The 18,154-nt window shown below is 38.2% G+C and overlaps 1 protein-coding gene across 1 annotated transcript in view; it reads right to left on the bottom strand.

Moving 5' to 3' along the window:
• LOC101856354 (endoglucanase 17-like) overlaps positions 1 to 18,154 on the bottom strand; it is a 53,876-nt gene that overhangs the window by 3,176 nt on the left and 32,546 nt on the right. Inside the window, 1 exon segment of the mRNA XM_035970629.1 lies at positions 4,522 to 4,713. Coding sequence (XP_035826522.1) covers positions 4,522 to 4,713 — 192 coding nt within the window.

Here is an 18,154-nt window from a genome sequence, read left to right as displayed (position 1 = left end):
CCAAAGTTATGTGTCCAGACGCGGTGGAATCAGGCACTCGTCAATTTTGGACATATGGAGTTATTGGTACCATTTGACAGCTGTTTCATTTGCCTTGCTTTCAATGAAATAAATATCTATCTATCTACGAGATCTTAAATAGAAGTAGAAAACGTTGCCATTGAAGGATGTGAGATCGCTTGGTTTCAATGGCGAAATTAGCAAGAAAATGGCTGCCAAAGTTTGGTAACTCCAAAGCTAAAGAGTCCTTGAAAACGGAATAAATGACATATTTTGTGCCTTTAATCAACGTTTTTCAGTAAAATTCACTTGGAAATTTGTATGGACATAAAAGGTGTTGAGGCCTAAAACAAAAACTCAATAAAAATTGTATAATCAGCGGAAAAATGGCTGTTTCTCTGATTTCCCTATTCGGACGAGCACATTTCTCCACGCTGTCTCACATCTATCGTTAGCCACGTTTTTCAACATTTTATTCTTTGGTAATGTACTTTACCTTCTTTTCCTAAGTTTGTTCAACTGCAAACGAACGTTTAGTGGGCAGGAACAAAGAAGACGAATGTTGCTCCTGGGAGCCTAAATGGATGTCACGCAGTATGTCTCTTTGTCCTTTGGAAGGAAAAGAACATATATCTTGCGTGAGGTTCTGTGGGTGTTGAATTGGAATGCTTACAAGACTGAACAGCGTTTTCAATGACCGGTACTTGAGCTACCAGGATATTTTAAAGACAACCATTATAACGTGGAGACAATCACGATTCCTACCCGAAGCCTGTCAACTTAACCCCCCCCCCACCCCCACACAGACACCTTCCCCCCCCCCCTTTCTTTCTTCCTTTCCCTATCCTACTCCCGTTCCCTTTTCCTCTCCTTTTCCTTCTCTCTACCCCTCTTCCTCCACTCTCTCTCCATTCTACTTTTTCCTCTCTCTCCCCATCAACCTCCCTCCTCCCCTCTCTCTCTTTCCCCCTCCCCATCTCTCTCTCACTCTCTCTCTCTCTCTCTCTCTCTCTCTCTCTCTCTATCTCTATCTTTATCTTTATCTTTTCTGCCTACTTTTTAAAAAGGAGTTAAAACAAATACCAACTGAAAAATACTGAGGTAACAGGGTAAATTTTAGGGGTAGTTGTGTTATTTACTTGTAATAGCACTGAACATAAACCACACCCTGACAAGAAAAGGAATACTTTTCTTTGGTATTTTCGCTTTTTTGTGTGGAAGGAATTGTATCAAAGCAACAAACAAAAAGAAATTGCCATTAAATTTGGATGGCAGATCCGTTTTGAGAGCTATTTGAACATTTGCCTGTTCGATGGTTTATTTACAACTTTTCTGTGAAATAGTTTCCCCATAAGACGTCCTTTCCCACATAAGCTCACTGCTGTTTATGGTGCAGCAGATAGGCACTTCATTGTCGTAAGCAGAATGCTCAAGTTCCATTCCAGTGAGGGGAGCATTGATATCGAGTATTTCGGTTGAGGGGAGGCTCTGACAGAGGTTCCTGACTCGCTCTCTATATTTTGTACTATTATTGAATCCGTGGGGACTTTAGACACTTTCATAGGGTTTTTAAAATTTTTTAAAAATTGAATTAATGTTTTAAAAAAGTTTTAACTTTATCATTATAATTTAAAAAAATAGATTTCGTTCCTTTATGTTCAGTTGGCACTACAAATTATGTGACCAACAAATCAGACCAGATATCGTAAATAGATGAGGGACGGTTTGTTTTTGTTTTAGTGAGAGTTTTATAGCACAATTAGGTCATATCAGTCTCCAAGGTGAGAATTGTTACAAGAGGGTAAGAAACCCCCAAAAAGGAGGAAAATTAAGGACAACAGATAGATATATTTGATAGAAAAACAGGAGCAAACCACGCAAGAGAACTCACTAACCACCCACGTATGTTGGAAATTACTGGAGGTGGATCTGACTTTTCTTTTTACCGGGTTATTCTTGTTGCTGTTGTTGTTTCTGTTGTTGTCGTTCACTTGTTATTGTTTTTGTAAAGTTTGTTTCTTGGGATGTTTTTGCTTTGCTTTGTTTATGAGCGGGGAGGGGGAGAGGGTGTGGTTTTTTAAGGGGGGGGGGGTTGGGGTGAAAAGAAGATTCGGTGTTGTTCTCCATTTAATAGGGGGGGGGGATATCAATTTGAGATTTTCAATATCTTGAATGTGTCGAAAAAAAATTAACATCTCGCAGAACGACTTTCAACGTTGGTGCAACATATATAATTCTATCGTTTGAAAAAGGCTGCTTAACAATATTAGCGTGTCCTTTAAAGATAGATCACATCCCGCCTTTACGAGTGACAACCGGAATGAACATTCTTCCTTAAACTCTCAGTCTACAGCGTTGTTGTTGAGCTGATGCACAATATAGCTCTGTTATTTACTGCCATAACAAATATCTGCGAAATCACAACAGTGCATCTATATACGATCAAACTAAAATGTTAGTGCATTGGGCAGTTATTCCTTCACAGCTTTGTGTGTGTTTTATGCAAATTAGTCAAATAGATGTGGAATTATAAGAAGGTTTACTGTGCTGAAAAAATGGACGACAAAAAAGGTTATTTTTAGACGAAGGGCCTCTTATTGTTTAAGGCTAAGGTGTTCGCCTCTCCTTTGAGAGGTCCTGGGATTGACTCTGGCAGAGACGGCAATAGATTCTTCTACGGTCTCCTTTCCCGTTCGCTAGTCATGTTATGTGTTATGCTTTCATTTCCACTTCCTCCTCCCTCTCCCCAACCCCTGCCTCCCCAGGCTCTTTAAACTGCTACTTCTGGCTCCTTCTTCCAGCTATTTTTAAGCCACACTCCTAATATCATGGAAGGTAAGATAAAACATCTAGCCTTAAAGAATATGGGCAAAAAATCTCGGAGGTCTTATGCACAACTTGCGCACGTTAAAGACATCTTGGTGGTGTAAAATCGATACAAGTTGGCTTCTGCCCCATCCGGTCAAAATTCAAAAGTTATCCATACTAAACTTAAGATTTTAAGACTTTAGCCAATATAACAATTTATATTACTTAGCAATCGGAATGTGGCTCGGTGAAGTAGGAAACATGGTCACATACGTAAATATCAGCTGCACTGCAGGTTGACGAAACAGTAGTCAATTACAATTGAGCAGGGAACTCAAAGAAGAAAAAGAAGAAAACATGGAATAGGCTTTCAGTAAGCTAGAATTAACATTTTTGATGTCCACGTCAGGAATGACTGGCACTATCTGATTAGAGAGTGGCCGCGCCCCGATCTATGGTGTTGAATGACACATTCTTAATTAAATAGGTCTAGTGAGAGTATTACAGCTCTCAAAACTACAAAACTGTCATATTAGCAAGTTGTTTCAACGTCAGTTCACAGCGCGCCTGCTTTTTAGAATAATTTTTAAAGGTTACACATTTTATAGTAAAATAGTATTAAAAGATGGCCACCAGTTGTGGAGTTTTATTTAAAAGATATCTAGTTTCGTAAAATGTACAGGAGGATTCAACCCCCCCAAAAAAAATAAAAAAAAAAAAATAAATAAATAAAAAACAAAAAAAAAAAAATATATTTATAAACCTCTCAAAAGCCAGTTGCGTTGACTTTCTTCAAAACGCCTTTCTTGCCATATATATTAAAACATCAATTACAGACTAAGTTAAAAGGAAGACGTGTCTTAAACTATTAGGTGCAATCGATATCTCAATTTCGTCCAAAACTGGACACATATTCTTTTAAGATAAAACACCAGATTTTACAATTTTAGAATAACAAACGTCTGCATTTTAGAGAAAAGGCCAGTAGCCTTTTTGAAATGGAGAATTGTGTTGGGGTCAACGACGGAAAACATATTTTTAATACGTGCATTCGAACTAATTCATTAGGGTCTCTCCAAAGTTGTGTATTTCATCAGTATATGTCTGATGGTAAAATCCATGTTGCATCTGAGACAGCAGGGCTCCTCGGCTCCCTGTGAGAGGTATCTATGTGTTGAGGAAGTGTGTCCACTACGTTATCTTATAAATCCATCTCATCTGGAGAGCTGAAGGTTTTCATGGTCACGGCTTGGGCATAATAATTATTGTGGAGTTTGTTGCTCAGTTGCCCCCTGTTTCTCCCACAGACTGGAGGTGTAGTAGCTTTTAACGGTATTTTTAAATGTATCTGTGGAAGGGTGTTCTCCGTTGATCCCAACAGAAAGGCCAAGGAATCCTTGGAAAATGATACGCACTTTCATTCAGCACAAACCACTGAAAACCTCGGACCAGCTCAGGGGGTGCAGAAAATGGATAATGTGTTAAAAGTGGATCTGTTTCGGTTTGAGAGAGATTTATCTTTTTAAAGACGGATGACAGTTGGTTCATCTCCCCAAAGGGGACTGTGAGCATTGAAATCTCCAACAAAATAAAGGGTTTTGGGAGATGGTCATTTAAGTCATTTAGATCGGTAATGTGGCTAAACAGAAATGGAGCAGTTTTTGATTGGTGTGTGCAGAGTGACCCGTACAACAATAGCCTTGAGGGTCATACTAAGGTATATTTGTCTATGGAGTGTCTTGTTGTGGATGTAGAGGGTGATTCCACAGGAAGCAATCTGGTTGTCATTGTGAATTGGATGATGCTCAGCAAAACCTATTAAGTCTATGGCTGAAGCCATGGTGAACTTTGTCTCCTGGATACAGGCCACAACAGGGCACAGTGTGGCCTTTGAGTATTGCAAATCTACAATGGGAGGTCGGAGTCATCGGACAAGACCACTATTACACTTTCTAGGTTTCGAGCACAAAGGTCCGCTGCTTCGTTGAACTGTGACTCCTCCAAATGGACTGCTGTTTGCCGGGTGGTTTTTGGGAGGAGAAACGGTGTGGTTTGAGAGTAGTACCTGGAAAGTAGGCACTGTACGGATCTAAAGGACCGTTTCCTTTTTCTGCGCGACTTTTTGTCGTTAACCTTGGGTCGTGCTAGGTCGGCAGAAGAAGAAATGGCCAACCTCTTGACTGGCTGTACTGACTTCACATATGATCAGCCAGAGACCAAAGTCACAACTTGCGGGGAGACTGTCTTATAAGTCTCCTGAAATGAGCAGCCATATCGCGTCCTGTTTTCTTAAATAGCGCGTTATTGAAGCCAACTTGGTACTACGAGATGAAGATTGTTTGCTGGCTATGGCAATTGGGGCAGAAAGGACTAGTATTGCATTTCTTTTCAGGATGTGTGGTCTTGACAAAGCGAGGACACACGGTGGAGTGCCAGCATTGCGACTGGATATGTCCAAGCTTTTTTTTATTAAGTTATCATCGTCGTCTGTAGAGTAAGTGTATCGGAACTAACTTGCTCGAAGAAAGCAATACCTTTATATTTACGTCTCTTGGTTTACCAAGACCATCAAGGTCTACTAAGTTGTTTCATCTGGTTTTGTTTAGACGTTGAGTGAGAAAAACAGCATCGGTCATCAGTTCTGTCGTCTAGTCGTGTAATATCAACACAAAGCAGGCTACTCGTGACTGAAAATACTATCGTTCTATGTGTTTGTCTGCAAATACTGGTGTAATATTTAATGCTTTTCTTTTTTCAAAGGACCCAGCACTCAGTGAAAAAACCCCCAGCAAAATAACAAAAGCTTGGGTTTTAACTGTTTTAATGACAACAGCAAGATACGACAGGGTTGTGAACGAAATGTAGTTCTTATGTTAATCAAATTTTATTAAATCAGTATTAGGAAACATAGCTGATAATAAAATTTTTATCGGTCGAGATTCCGCAATAGAAAGTTTTCAAATGTTTACAGGTAAAATACGTAAAACAACAAAACAATAATAATGTATGGTTGGTTCCAGTTTGTTAAATGAAAACAGTAAGCTACGAAATAGTTGTAAGGAGTTGAATACAGTTGAATACTCATTAAAAAGAGAGTCCATAAATTATTTGAAAATACAAAAGTTTGTCGTTGGAGATTTCACAATAATATTAATAATAATAATAATAACAATAATAACAATTATAATAATTATAATAGTAGTAGTAATAATATAAAAAAAAATAGTAATCGTAATAGTAATGATAATCATCATCAGTAATAATAATATTAATATTAATAATCATCAGTAATAATAATATTAATAATAATAATAATGATAATAATAATAATAATAATAATAATAATAATAATAATAATAATAATAATAATAATATGAATAATAATAATAATAACAATAATAATAATAATAATTAAAAAATAAAATAAAAATAATAATAATAATACAACTAGGTAAAATAACATTTATTTTGTAAAGCGCAAATTTCTGCGAAACAGCAAGCTGTATGCACTTCTCAATCTATATTATTTCCCCAGCACACCTGATAGTATTCAGAAACAATCTCAACTTCCCGCGAAGCGTACAGAGCAGCTGCCATTTAAAGGCGCTTAAACACATTCTGACCAAAAATCACTGTTTCTCGTAAGAGTCAAACGTAGAAAATTATTGTAAAGAGCATTTCTCAACTATACAACGTCGTGCCTGCGGCTCGAACCACCGAACCCACAACCTGACGATAACGAGTTCTGTAGTCTAACCACTAGACTGTCGACGTCTTTGTTTGTTCCGATTGGATTAAATGCGAATAGTTTAACAGTGGAGTCTATTATAACTTTATTTCAAATAGGTAACGGTATGTAAATATTATGACTCTAATCTACTTCTACTCCTCTTTCTACACCATCACAATAGAAACTTTGATAAATTTTGGTAACACTTGCTATGGTAGCAATCTGGGAAGGCAGCACATTATAAAACTAAACAAGTTGATAAGAAAGGGATCATGAACAATTGGTAGAGACCTAAGTAACTTTGAATATCTGCACAAGACAAACGTTCTAAAAAAGGAGGAAATAATGCTTAGTGACCATAGCCACCCACTGACATCGGAATTTCAACTATTGACCCCAGTAAACGATACATTTCCAAAAAAGCAAGAACAGACAGATATAGAATTTCATTCGTACCAACTGCAGTGAGGTTACTGAACACACAGTGCTAGAAATGAAACACAGAGAGAGAGAGAGAGAGAGAGAGAGAGAGAGAGAGAGAGAGAGAGAGAGAGAGAGAGAGAGAGAGAGAGAAAGAGAGAGAGAGAGAGAGAGAGAGAGAGAGAGAGAGAGAGAGAGAGAATGGATGTTTTACGTAGCGGGATGTCCCGTCCCGTGAGACATGTATTTACTTGGCCTAAAGTCCACCTTTAAGTCGTTTGTGTGAGTGCACCTTTAAGTCTAACTTTTGTAACGTCTATTGCCATTGTTAACGACCAAGCCAAATTTTTCCCTGCGAGATCAATAAAGATTGTCATTGTCTTGTCCAAAATATATTTGTATAATAACTGTCACAATGTTTACGTGGTTCTGATACGGATATACAGAACAGGGTGTACAATACTTATTTGAGAATGTGGGGTTTTCATAAAGACACCACCAAGGTCAAGGCCAATGACATTTGATTAGTTGACATTTAACCCCACGTGCTCATGGCACGGGGTTTGGTCGCACGCCAGACATAATCTTACTGTTCTGTTGCTTTCCTGAGACAAAAGAGCTGCCTTAGAGTCTGTCTGTACTTTGTGTTGTAGTGATAGTAGACAAAGATATTGACGGCAGCAGAGATGGACTCACAAATGAATCTACAGCCGCCTAAAACACCTATGGTTCTAAAATAGACTCCACCGGCATTGAACTCTTGATTCACGTATCGAAGCATAATAACTCCCACTGTTGGCAGCTTGAAGAGGACAAGAATAACAGCAACCAAAACAACTTGTTTGATAACTCTTATTTCTCGTGTGGGAACAGAAAAGTTGGCAGTCTGCATGTTGCTTACCATGGCAGTTCTTGAGACACGACCAGGAATATTTTGGACAAAAACACAATCAGCATCTTGCTTGAGATGTGTACTGGCTGTGCGAGGCTGGCAATGTATTTTGCTAGCCGAAGCGAGTTGTCGAAATTTCGCATTTTCCTTCATTTTGTAGATCATGAGACACACAGAGATGGTGACAACTATCTCAGATCCAACGGTTACAATGGGTCCCTTAAAATAATCAGACACTGACACAGCGAGCGCAAACGTCTTACGGGGTGTGAGCACTGCCTGAGTAAAGTTACCTGCCTTTATTATGAAATTTATTTCAAACTGTGAGAGCATTGCTAGGTGTGATAAGCACATGCATCCTATTATGCTGAGAATGATGATAGTTCTGACACGTGTGAAGTAAAATTTAAACTTAAATGGCATACAGACGCACATAGACCGTGTGACTGCCAAATAGCACGTACATAGTGAGGACATAAGTAGGAACACATGAGTGAATTCAACGGTAATCAAAGAGATGCTTGGCGGAGCTACAGGAAATAGAAAACTCATTTTTTTATCCAATACGTCAAGGCATGCACTGATACATATGATCAGTAGTGAGAAAACGGTACCTAAGTCACTGATGGACAAAACAAAGAATGACAATGTGACAGCATCTTGTAACCGCATGCGCACAAACACACAGATGTTGAGGAGGTTAGTTATGACGCCCAATACACAGAGCGGAGCCGTGAGTATAATCAGTACGATCAGCACAGTAACGTACTGGCTAGATGTCAACAAAGGCTCTGTCTTCTGTCCCGGGGTTGTCTGATTCATTTTGTCATCCATCTGGAAGAACAGGAGTGTATAGATCTAATGTAATTGTCGATGTAAACTGACATCGTTATTAAACAATGCAACTCACTAATGAGATAATTAAAACGAATCTTTTGGCTCATACGAGTGTGGTTTGTGTAAGGGGCTACTTGTACAAGGTTCCTAAAAAGATGGCGCTCTAAAAGTGTGATAATTGGGTTATTTCTACACTGATAAACCCCCCCCCCCCCTACAAATTCGAATAAATGAAATTCAACGATGAGGACATCAGGTTTGTAAATATGAAGAAAATCAGTCAGCATATTCGAGAAATTAAAAATTTTAACCTATATAGAATTGATAAAACGCAACATTTTACTTTTAATAAGCGTTCAGCTACAAGGGCGTGATCGGCCCAATTTTAGTTTCAGGACGATGACGGAAAAACCACAAAAGTGACTACAGATAGATGTCTGATCGTGTCAAGAAAGTTTTGCACAGATTTGGGGAGAATGTTTTGTGCTGTACAGACTTGGCTCTAGTGGGATGAGGCCACAATCCACGCCTGAAGATTGGCCTTGATATGTTTTCAAGAAAGCCTTGGGGAACTATTTGCAAGCCAAAATTCTACAAATAAATGGTATCACATCCCCCTCCCCCCACCCCCACCTCATTATCTCTGGGTTATTATTATTTTTTTTTTGACAGACAGAGTTGGGGAAACACCTCAGAAACAATCGAACAGTTGAAAATCAATGTTAATCCGGACGTCCGAAGAATCGACCCAGAGACCTGCAACCGGGTTATTCAATATTTCCAGGGGTGTGTCGGAGATTGTATGGAAAAAAGTGGTCTACAACTGCAGTTTTAAAAAGCGAACACCCTCCTTGAATAATTAAGCAACATCAACTTTGAATTAATTTTGTTCTTTAAGGCACACATTATAATGTCTATTTGTAATTGAATAATAATATTAATAATAATAGATAGCATTTGTATAGCGCAAATTCCCGCTAAAAAAGCAAGCTCTATGAGCTTCACAATCTATACTATTATCCCAGCAGACCTGAAAGCATTCTGAAACAACCCCAACTTCCTGGGAAGCATACAGTGCAATCAGCCATTCATAGGCGCTAAAACATTAACATACTAACATCTTTCACTGTCTATGTCCAGGTCCCCATTCTCACCTGGGTGAAGTGAGGACAATTCGTGTAAAATGCCTTTCCCAAGGACACAACGTCGGGCCCGCGGCTCGAACCCCCGAACACGCAACCTCACGATTACGAGTTGGATAGCCTAACCACTAGGCCACCGACACCACAATTGAACAATTTTGTCGATTTTTGAGAAGTTTTGTGTATCAGTCAGTTGGAGTTGAATTATTTTTAAAATTTGATATATTTTTAATAGACGGATTGATTTTTTTCCCTTCATATTAACAGATGTAACAGCGCTATAATTGACTGTTTTGTCCACGAAGTTTTATTGAAATTGGTTCAAAGATAAGCGAGTTATTGCCTTTTATGAGTGTCCTCTTTTTTTCTTAGCCACTTGGTACGATACATTTTTTCTGTTCGGTTTTCCCACCTCACGAATACAGCGTAAAAGGTGTGTTATGTTAATATGCTCACAAGACAGTTGTATTGTACATGTTCGTTCAAACCTCTCTGTTATCAAATAACTTACAGTATGCCAAGTCATCAAGTGTATAAAAATGTTGTCAAGACGTCTGTACTTACCCCAAAAACCTCCAAGTATCAAAATAAAAAGAAATAGAAAAAGAAAGCCCTTGTTATGGCCACGAACCCCATTGACATTTCCAACATATCAAGTAGTGCCTTCAAAAATAGAACGTGCTTGCCTCTTATGTAACGCATAATTCATCGTTTTGTGTCCATACAACAGCAGTGTTTATATAATAAAATGAACTGTGAGATGACTATGTAACAATAAGCAAGTCCAAAAGCCCTAGCAGAGATTCAAGAAAAAGAAGAAGGAAACTGTTCCTTGAGATCTTGTATAGTGTTATGATTTGACTATCACCTTTTACGCCTGTGAGCTTTGCTTCACTATTATTATAGTCCCAAGTTTTTGAAGTTTTTAAAGATATTTTTTGTTTTAATCTTCATCTAATACTTATTTTACAGTCATTCGTGTAGCGTTTAAATAATAAAATATAGGTTCCATTTTTATCTCATTTCCTATACGGGCAAAAACAGCAGTTGAAGAAAGATTTCGAGTGGCCTATTATTAAATCCCGGTTACTTCAATTTCAATATTGTGACGATAATCTTGATGTTTGATGCCTCAAACTTTTTGGGTTATTGTTTTTTCCCGTTGGTAATAACATGCTACTGAAAAGTGCTGGTGCCAATACATAGCTCTGCCTTACTCTGTTCGTCATATGAAAAGGCTACAGATTTGTCGCTATTGCTCCACCATGCCACTACACTGCATTAGAATTACAAAGTTTGATCTACTTACTAGTACCTAATTTTGAGAAATTTGAGGTAAAACTGTTGAGTTTCACTACATGCCAAGCTTGTTCAACTGCAAATCTTTGATTATCTTGATAACGACTCTGAATGATCTTGCGATTTTAATAGAGCAGAAAGATTGGTTTTTGACTTCATGGTATTAGTGACTAAATTCGACCAAAAATGGCAGATACAACTTTGTAATTTTAAAGTAACGACTAGCATTTCTGCAACCTTGACATGTGTGAACCATAGTGATGAGCTTCCCTTGGGTATTCCATAAGCCTTCCAGACTAACAGCATGAAGGTCCTTGGACAGATCAACAAAGATAATTTTAAAGGAATTTTTCTGATTTTTATATTTTCCCTGACCAACCAGGATGCAAAGATCACGTCAACTGCACCTTTCGGTACAGAAGCCACACTGACTTTCAAGTAAGGCGTTATTTGCAGAGAGATGTTTCAGCAGGCGATTATGCAAAATACAGGCCAGGGTGTCATCGGCTATAAATATTGGAGCTATACTTCGAAAATTGTTAAAAGAATGGCTGTCACCTTTGTTTTGTAAAGATGAATAAAGTTTGAATCTCTTTACTCTTGGGGGAATTCATCCACATTCCCATTTTTGAAAGAATAGTTTGGTAAGTGAATCAACAAGAAGGTCCTCTACAAAAGCAAAGATCATTGGTGAAATAATCATGCACAAGTCGTGTCCTAATTGAAAAAAATGCCAGTTATGGCACTTCTTGTTTTTCTACTATAAATTAACACTTAATTGTCGGTTGAGAATACTTTCACAGTATTTGTCCTAGTGATCCGGCACCAATTTCTATTTCTCGTTCGCTTGGCATCATTACCGTCAAGACGTGGTGAACTACTACAACGCGATAGATCGGAGATGTAGTCTTAGCTATTAAATACTGTGTGAGTGTTGTTTGTACCCGCCCATGAATGAGTCTGTCTAATCATATTATTATTATTCTCAGATCAGTCCTTCTTCATTTGACTTTTTTTTCTCTTAACATACCAATTGCAGGACCTTAATGCACCTTTTGACTGGGATTTTGGATTGCTAGCTGGCGACGGCAAACGTTTCTTTTCTTAATTGAGATCCTTATCTGCCCATTTGTTCATCAAACCAGTGGCAATGACGATGACTCTTACAGTCAAATGTTTCAGACGCTGTTCTTCGAACTGGGTCTTTTATAAAAATCCTAGTTGATTTAAACATCCTTTGGAGTCATATAGAGATCATTTTTAATCTTGCATAAAGGCATTTTCGAGGGCTGTTTGAACATTAATTGCATTTGAAAAAATAGTTTATCTATTTCTAGTCTCCTTCTGTGAATTCCCCTGAAGAAGCCCTTTTCCGTATTGTTGCTTATTGACTTTGCTCACTGTCAGTCCGTGGTCATTTCAACGTTCTTTATTGCACATGTTGAGAGTGACTCCAGTGCCAAGCATGTCTTTTTGTTTCATGACAACATATTCAATGAAATGCCAACTCACTGAGAGAGAGGATGTATTCATGTTGATCTATATCTCATTAGTTGGTGAACGTTTGTTTAACTGATAAGCTGGCCATTTTCTACACATTTCTACAACGGATGAAGAACATTGCTAGTTTCATTAGCCCTTGCCAGGTTCACAGATGATACCTGTCAAAGTATCAAAGAGTTCCTTCCTAAACTAACATTAAACACAACCGCAGACCCCCCCCCCTCCCGAATAAAAAACAACCCGTCAAAAGCTGAGAGATGACGGTTCAATGTCGCAATAAAACAATAATTTTGAGATCATTCGAGTTGGTCAACGTTGAGGGATATGCACTCACAAAACGAGAGTGAAATTTTGTCCTGTAAAATTCAAGAACAATTACTTTGGCATTTGCGCTTAATTGAAGGGATTCCAACTAGGCATCTACTGGATTTTTCAAATAATCACCATTTTTTCTACTTTTTGAAGGACCAGTTCATTAAAAAAACAACAAAAAACCAACCAAACAAAACAACAATAGCAAAATCATCCCCCCCTCCTAAAAAATTCCGAAACAAAACGAAACCAAAACAAACATAGCAGCTGCACGGTTACTATTTTAATATTTTACTTTTATCTACAAACCTACGTGAGAATTCAATCTGAGGCACGCACAATACGTGCGCTAAAGTATGTTCAGTTATTTTATTTTATTGTTTTTGAACGCATTGTGACTTTTCTACACTTTGCAGCAAACAATTTTCAATGTCTGTATTTTACAGAACGTACTTAAAATTAATATCTCTCCCATAAAAAAGCCAACAAAAACAAGCAAAAGAAAACACCAATCTCCCGCCTCCCCCCCCCCCCCCAAAAAAAAACCCCGGAAAAAACCCCCGGGTGGATACTCTTAAAGATGATATCAAACGCTATCTCACTGTTTTGTGTTGTCTATTTTTGTTTTGTATGTTTGCTCTTTGTTTGGCTTTTGTTTGTTCTAATTGGGGGGGGGGGGAATGCGTATTCTGATTTTTATTGGGCGGGAGCGGGATGCTAGTGACCAGGCGCGGTTCGTCCATAGAGCACGGTCGTGCAGTGCCGCCCAATTTTAAAAAAATGTTCTATTACGTAAAACACCCGCAATAGTAAAATAAAAGAAGTCAGAAACAAACACTAGCTAAATATTATATAAAAACAAGGTCCTCACTGGCGCCATAACTATCATTTCTGTGTCTATAGTGTCGTAAAACATCTACTATGCCATGCCAAATCCACGCGCTTTAGCTTAATAGGATAATTATTCAACAGTGTAACTTGCCCTATAAATCGCTCTTTGGGATAACCCAAGCGATGACGACACTCGTAGCGAGTTTGGTGGTACATTAATATTAATAAGACGGCACATCTCAAATGTGCTCCTGCCGAATAGTGCCGAAACATAGCCAACAGTAGGCGATCTAAAAATAAGCGCGATAGACCGTACGCTATTCTTTGCCAATTTATGTGAGCCCCGGAGCAATCCAGCGGAGTGCTCAAGTGAATTGTGATTGGTTCATTGTCTGTCTTGCCACTATTTTAAGTGACTCTGTGACCGTGAACCTGAGGGATGTGAACGTCACCGTTCTACGAGTTGTGCCTTTGAAGGGTTTTGTAGTGGGGTTGTGAAAATTATTACTAGAATGTTCAGTTCCAATACAGGATGAACGAAATTGATGTTTAGCTAACAAACACATTTTTAATTTAGTACTAGAAATTAAAGCGACAAGTAAAAAGAATGAAAATAAAAGCACGAGGTCCTCCCTCACCAACACAAAGATTCTACAATTATGCACCGTCTCATTTACTATGCCCTTGAATATCTTCAGCATGCGATAGCTTAATTGTGCACGTCCACTTTTTAGCCCCACGAGCCGCCCCTGCTAGTGACAAAAGAGAGTCTTGTAGCATTCTATAATTTATTATTCTAAGATCTGGCAATTTCACCCTCACGATGAATCGATCTCTGGCTCAGCCGATAGGACGTTGTGTCTTTTAGTAAGGTACCTTACCTTCTTTTCCGCAGTTCGTTCGGCTGCAAACGAATACCCAAAGTCGGCAGGAACGAAAAAGGTGAATGGTGATCTTGGGTGCCTGAATGGATGACAATGTATGCCCCCCTATGACAAGGAAGGACGAGGACCGCCAAGAGATGTTTCGTGAGGTTCTGTGGCTGTTCTGGTGGTATACTTACAAGACTGAACAACGTTATCAACAACCAGATACGTGAGAAGCTTGTAAAGCTTTATATCGCAGAGACGTCTTCTGGCCTTCCCCTCCCCTCCCCTGTTAACCCCCCCCCCCCGAAACCCCCCGGCCCAACAAAACAAAACAAAAACACAACAAAAAACACAGGCTTTTTTCTTCATTAAACCTATTTACTTTAATGTTCAGTTCTCACCAGAAACTCCATGGCTAACACATCAGATCAGTTGATTCGCTCCCTAGATTAAATGCATTCTAAAAATGGTTTGGAAACACAAAGACTTATAGTTTTTTAAAATTTAATTGTTTAGATTGGTCTTTCCGTTCATATTCAGTTATCACTACAAACTCAAGAGCCTGTTCTTTTTCTTTTTAAAGAAGTTTTGTTGTTGTGATTGTTGTTGTTGTTGTTGCCGCTGTTGTTGTTGTTGTTGTTATTGTTGTTGTTGTTATTTTGGTTTCTTTAATAGATTTATTTTCATCAAAGTAGTGCTGTTGTTTTATAATAATATTGATTGTTTTTTGGAAACGACAAATGCAGTTTTGGATCAAATAAATAGATATAAGGGTCTTGAACATGTAGCTCGCACTGGCAAAATTGAGGGCAAGCTAGGCAGGGGAAGGCCCTGAACGACATACTTAGGGAACCTAAATAAATGGGGAACAGGTAAAGATCAGGGAAACGTAGCTTCCGATCAAAGGAATGAATGAAAAACCATGATCGCCGATGTCTGTCGCAGATCTGGCACTTTATGATGATGTTGATGTTGGCTGCTTTTTTGTTGTGTTTTATTTTGTATTGTTTGGGGAGGGCTGCTTTCTTGAAAGGGAAGTTTGAGTGTTTGTTCTCTATTTCAGAAAGAAAGCACAGGGGGGGGGGGGTAAAATAATTCAAGATTTCCACTACCTTGACCTGAATTTTAGAAAAGGAATTGGACTAGGCAGAGTGACTTCCGCATCATTGGTAAAAAAAAATAAAAAAGACATAACCTGAGCTGTACGAAAAAGGTGTCCTTTGAAGATAGACCACACCCCGAAGCTAATGAGTGACAACGGGAAAGAACACAATTCAGCTTTTCTTTAACTCATTCGCTACGTATTATTTTCGGCTTGTGGACGATTTCTTTTCGGGAGGGCGAAATGAGATGATGACTAGTGCGCAGTTCGCAGGTCTTTGGGGCCATAAATTCAAATAAATATCAACATATTATATACCAACATTTTCAGTATGGTTTGTAGAATACACCTGCATTATTTATTTGCGTATTTTTCAACGTTGGTTCCTGTAAGAGGCGATTATGCAACACAATTGTGATTGGAAAATTAAAAAATTATAATCTCAGGTGAAACTAAAAAAACATGTTTGCACCTAGTCAAATGATACCTCAAAATAACCATAACTGTATATAGAACAGGAAAATATTGAAAAATGTGCAGTTATTTACATACATTCCATAATATTTGTACATTTGGATCATAACATCCGATATTGAAAAAAAATAATTTTTTAAATAATTTTGAAAAAAAAAGGATCACAAACTGAAAAAAATACGCGTAACTTATATGGAATTATTCAGAATTGCACTTGGAATAAACCTATACATGTCTTGAGTGGTACTTTTTGATTAATTTCACCCAAAAGTAGAGATTTTGGAGAGATAAAAATATTTTGACTATTTAGATCTAGGCCTAGATCTAGCACTCAAAAGTATTGATTTCTCAATTACAGTGCACCGGCAATTTGCGTCCAATAGTATCATTATTATAAAGAAGAGTCCTACACTTCTTTAGTGAGCAAAATAATTATACATTTTGTTGTGTAAAAGTACTAAGACTGGTGTCTGGGCTATAAGTTGGGCTTCGCGATAAAACAAAGTCGAATAAACTACGAAATCATGTTTCAACTTCCGATTTTCAGAGGAAACGCTTGATCCGGAAGTCAACATTATATTATGACCTTTATTTTAACATGGATAAGTGGATTGGAATAGAAACCAAGCTAAAATTGAACGTCGGTTCTCGAGCCGCCGGGGGCGGCTTAACGTACTGACGGCACTTGAGCAGCGCCGCCCCCCACGGCTCGGCGTAGCGAATGAGTTAACTCTCAGTCTACAACATGCCTGATTAGCTGGTGTACGGCTTAGGTCGGTTGTTTACACTCATAGCAAACTGAATATTTACGAAACCAGAGAAAATACATTCTATCTGTAATAATAATAATAGATAGCATAATTTGTAAAGCGCAAATCCCCGCTCATCAGCAAGCTCTATGCGCTTCACAATCTGTACTATTACCCAAGCAGACTTGAGAGCATTCTGAAACAAACTCAGTTCCTAGGAAGCATACAGTGCAAGCAGCCATTTATAGGCGCTAAAACACTAACATACTGACAAAATCTTTTCCTGTATCAGAAGGTATGTTTGTGCATGTGGTTTTAATTTCTTCTCAGCATGAAGTTTATGTTACGCAAATTCGTGAAATATGAGAAAGTCTATGATGCCTAAAAACGAAAGACAAAAATGTCTGTTTTCAGACGTGGTTCAGGTGTCCAATAACTTAAGAGTTAAAATTCATATATCCAGGACAGGCATAATTGACACTTTCTGTTCAGAGAGTAGCCACGCCCTGATCTATGGCGTTGACTGACAATCTAAATAATCTTCTTGAGTGAGAGAGCTTATTTCTGTCTATGTGAATAAAATAACCAAACAGTTTAGGGGAGTGTTTATGGCCATTCTTTACGTTCAATTTAATTGCTGACAGTTGAAAAGTATACCAGGCTGTCACATAGTTTTGTTGCTTTCAGATAAAATTAAATAATAGTCAAACGAATCTTCCCTTTCAAATAAACATGTCATTTTAAAGTCGTGACAAAGGAGACGTGTCACATTATAATTCATCAGTTGTCTTTCAGCGGAGGGACTTAATTGTCTTAAATGAGTATCCGAAGGTACGTGTTAGTGTCATCTTTGAGCGCTAAACTGTTATGATTGTGGAACACCTAGACATTTTCTTCCAAAAACTAATTTAGCTAGATTTTCAGCTTGCTGCTGGCACTAATTCGACACCATAATCGTGGAAATTGGAATCCAAAATGTCTGGAAAAGCCTCTAATTGTTTTCTCTCTCTAAAAAGATCAATGTTTTGCCTCGTTCCTTCACTGAGAACATTAAACAAAGATAGTACGCGCACATATCAAAACGCTTTACTCCTATAGTTAAGAATTCTTCTTCTTCTCCTTCTTTTTCTCCTTCTCCTTCTCCTTCTCATTCTTCTTCTTCTTTTTCTTCTTCTTCTTCTTCTTC

Source organism: Aplysia californica, unplaced genomic scaffold (assembly GCF_000002075.1).
Source record: "Aplysia californica isolate F4 #8 unplaced genomic scaffold, AplCal3.0 scaffold00296, whole genome shotgun sequence".
In the NCBI taxonomy this organism is placed as follows: Eukaryota; Metazoa; Mollusca; class Gastropoda; order Aplysiida; family Aplysiidae; genus Aplysia; species Aplysia californica.
The sequence above is the reverse complement of the archived record's forward strand: the minus strand, read 5'-3'. Positions and strand labels throughout refer to the sequence as shown.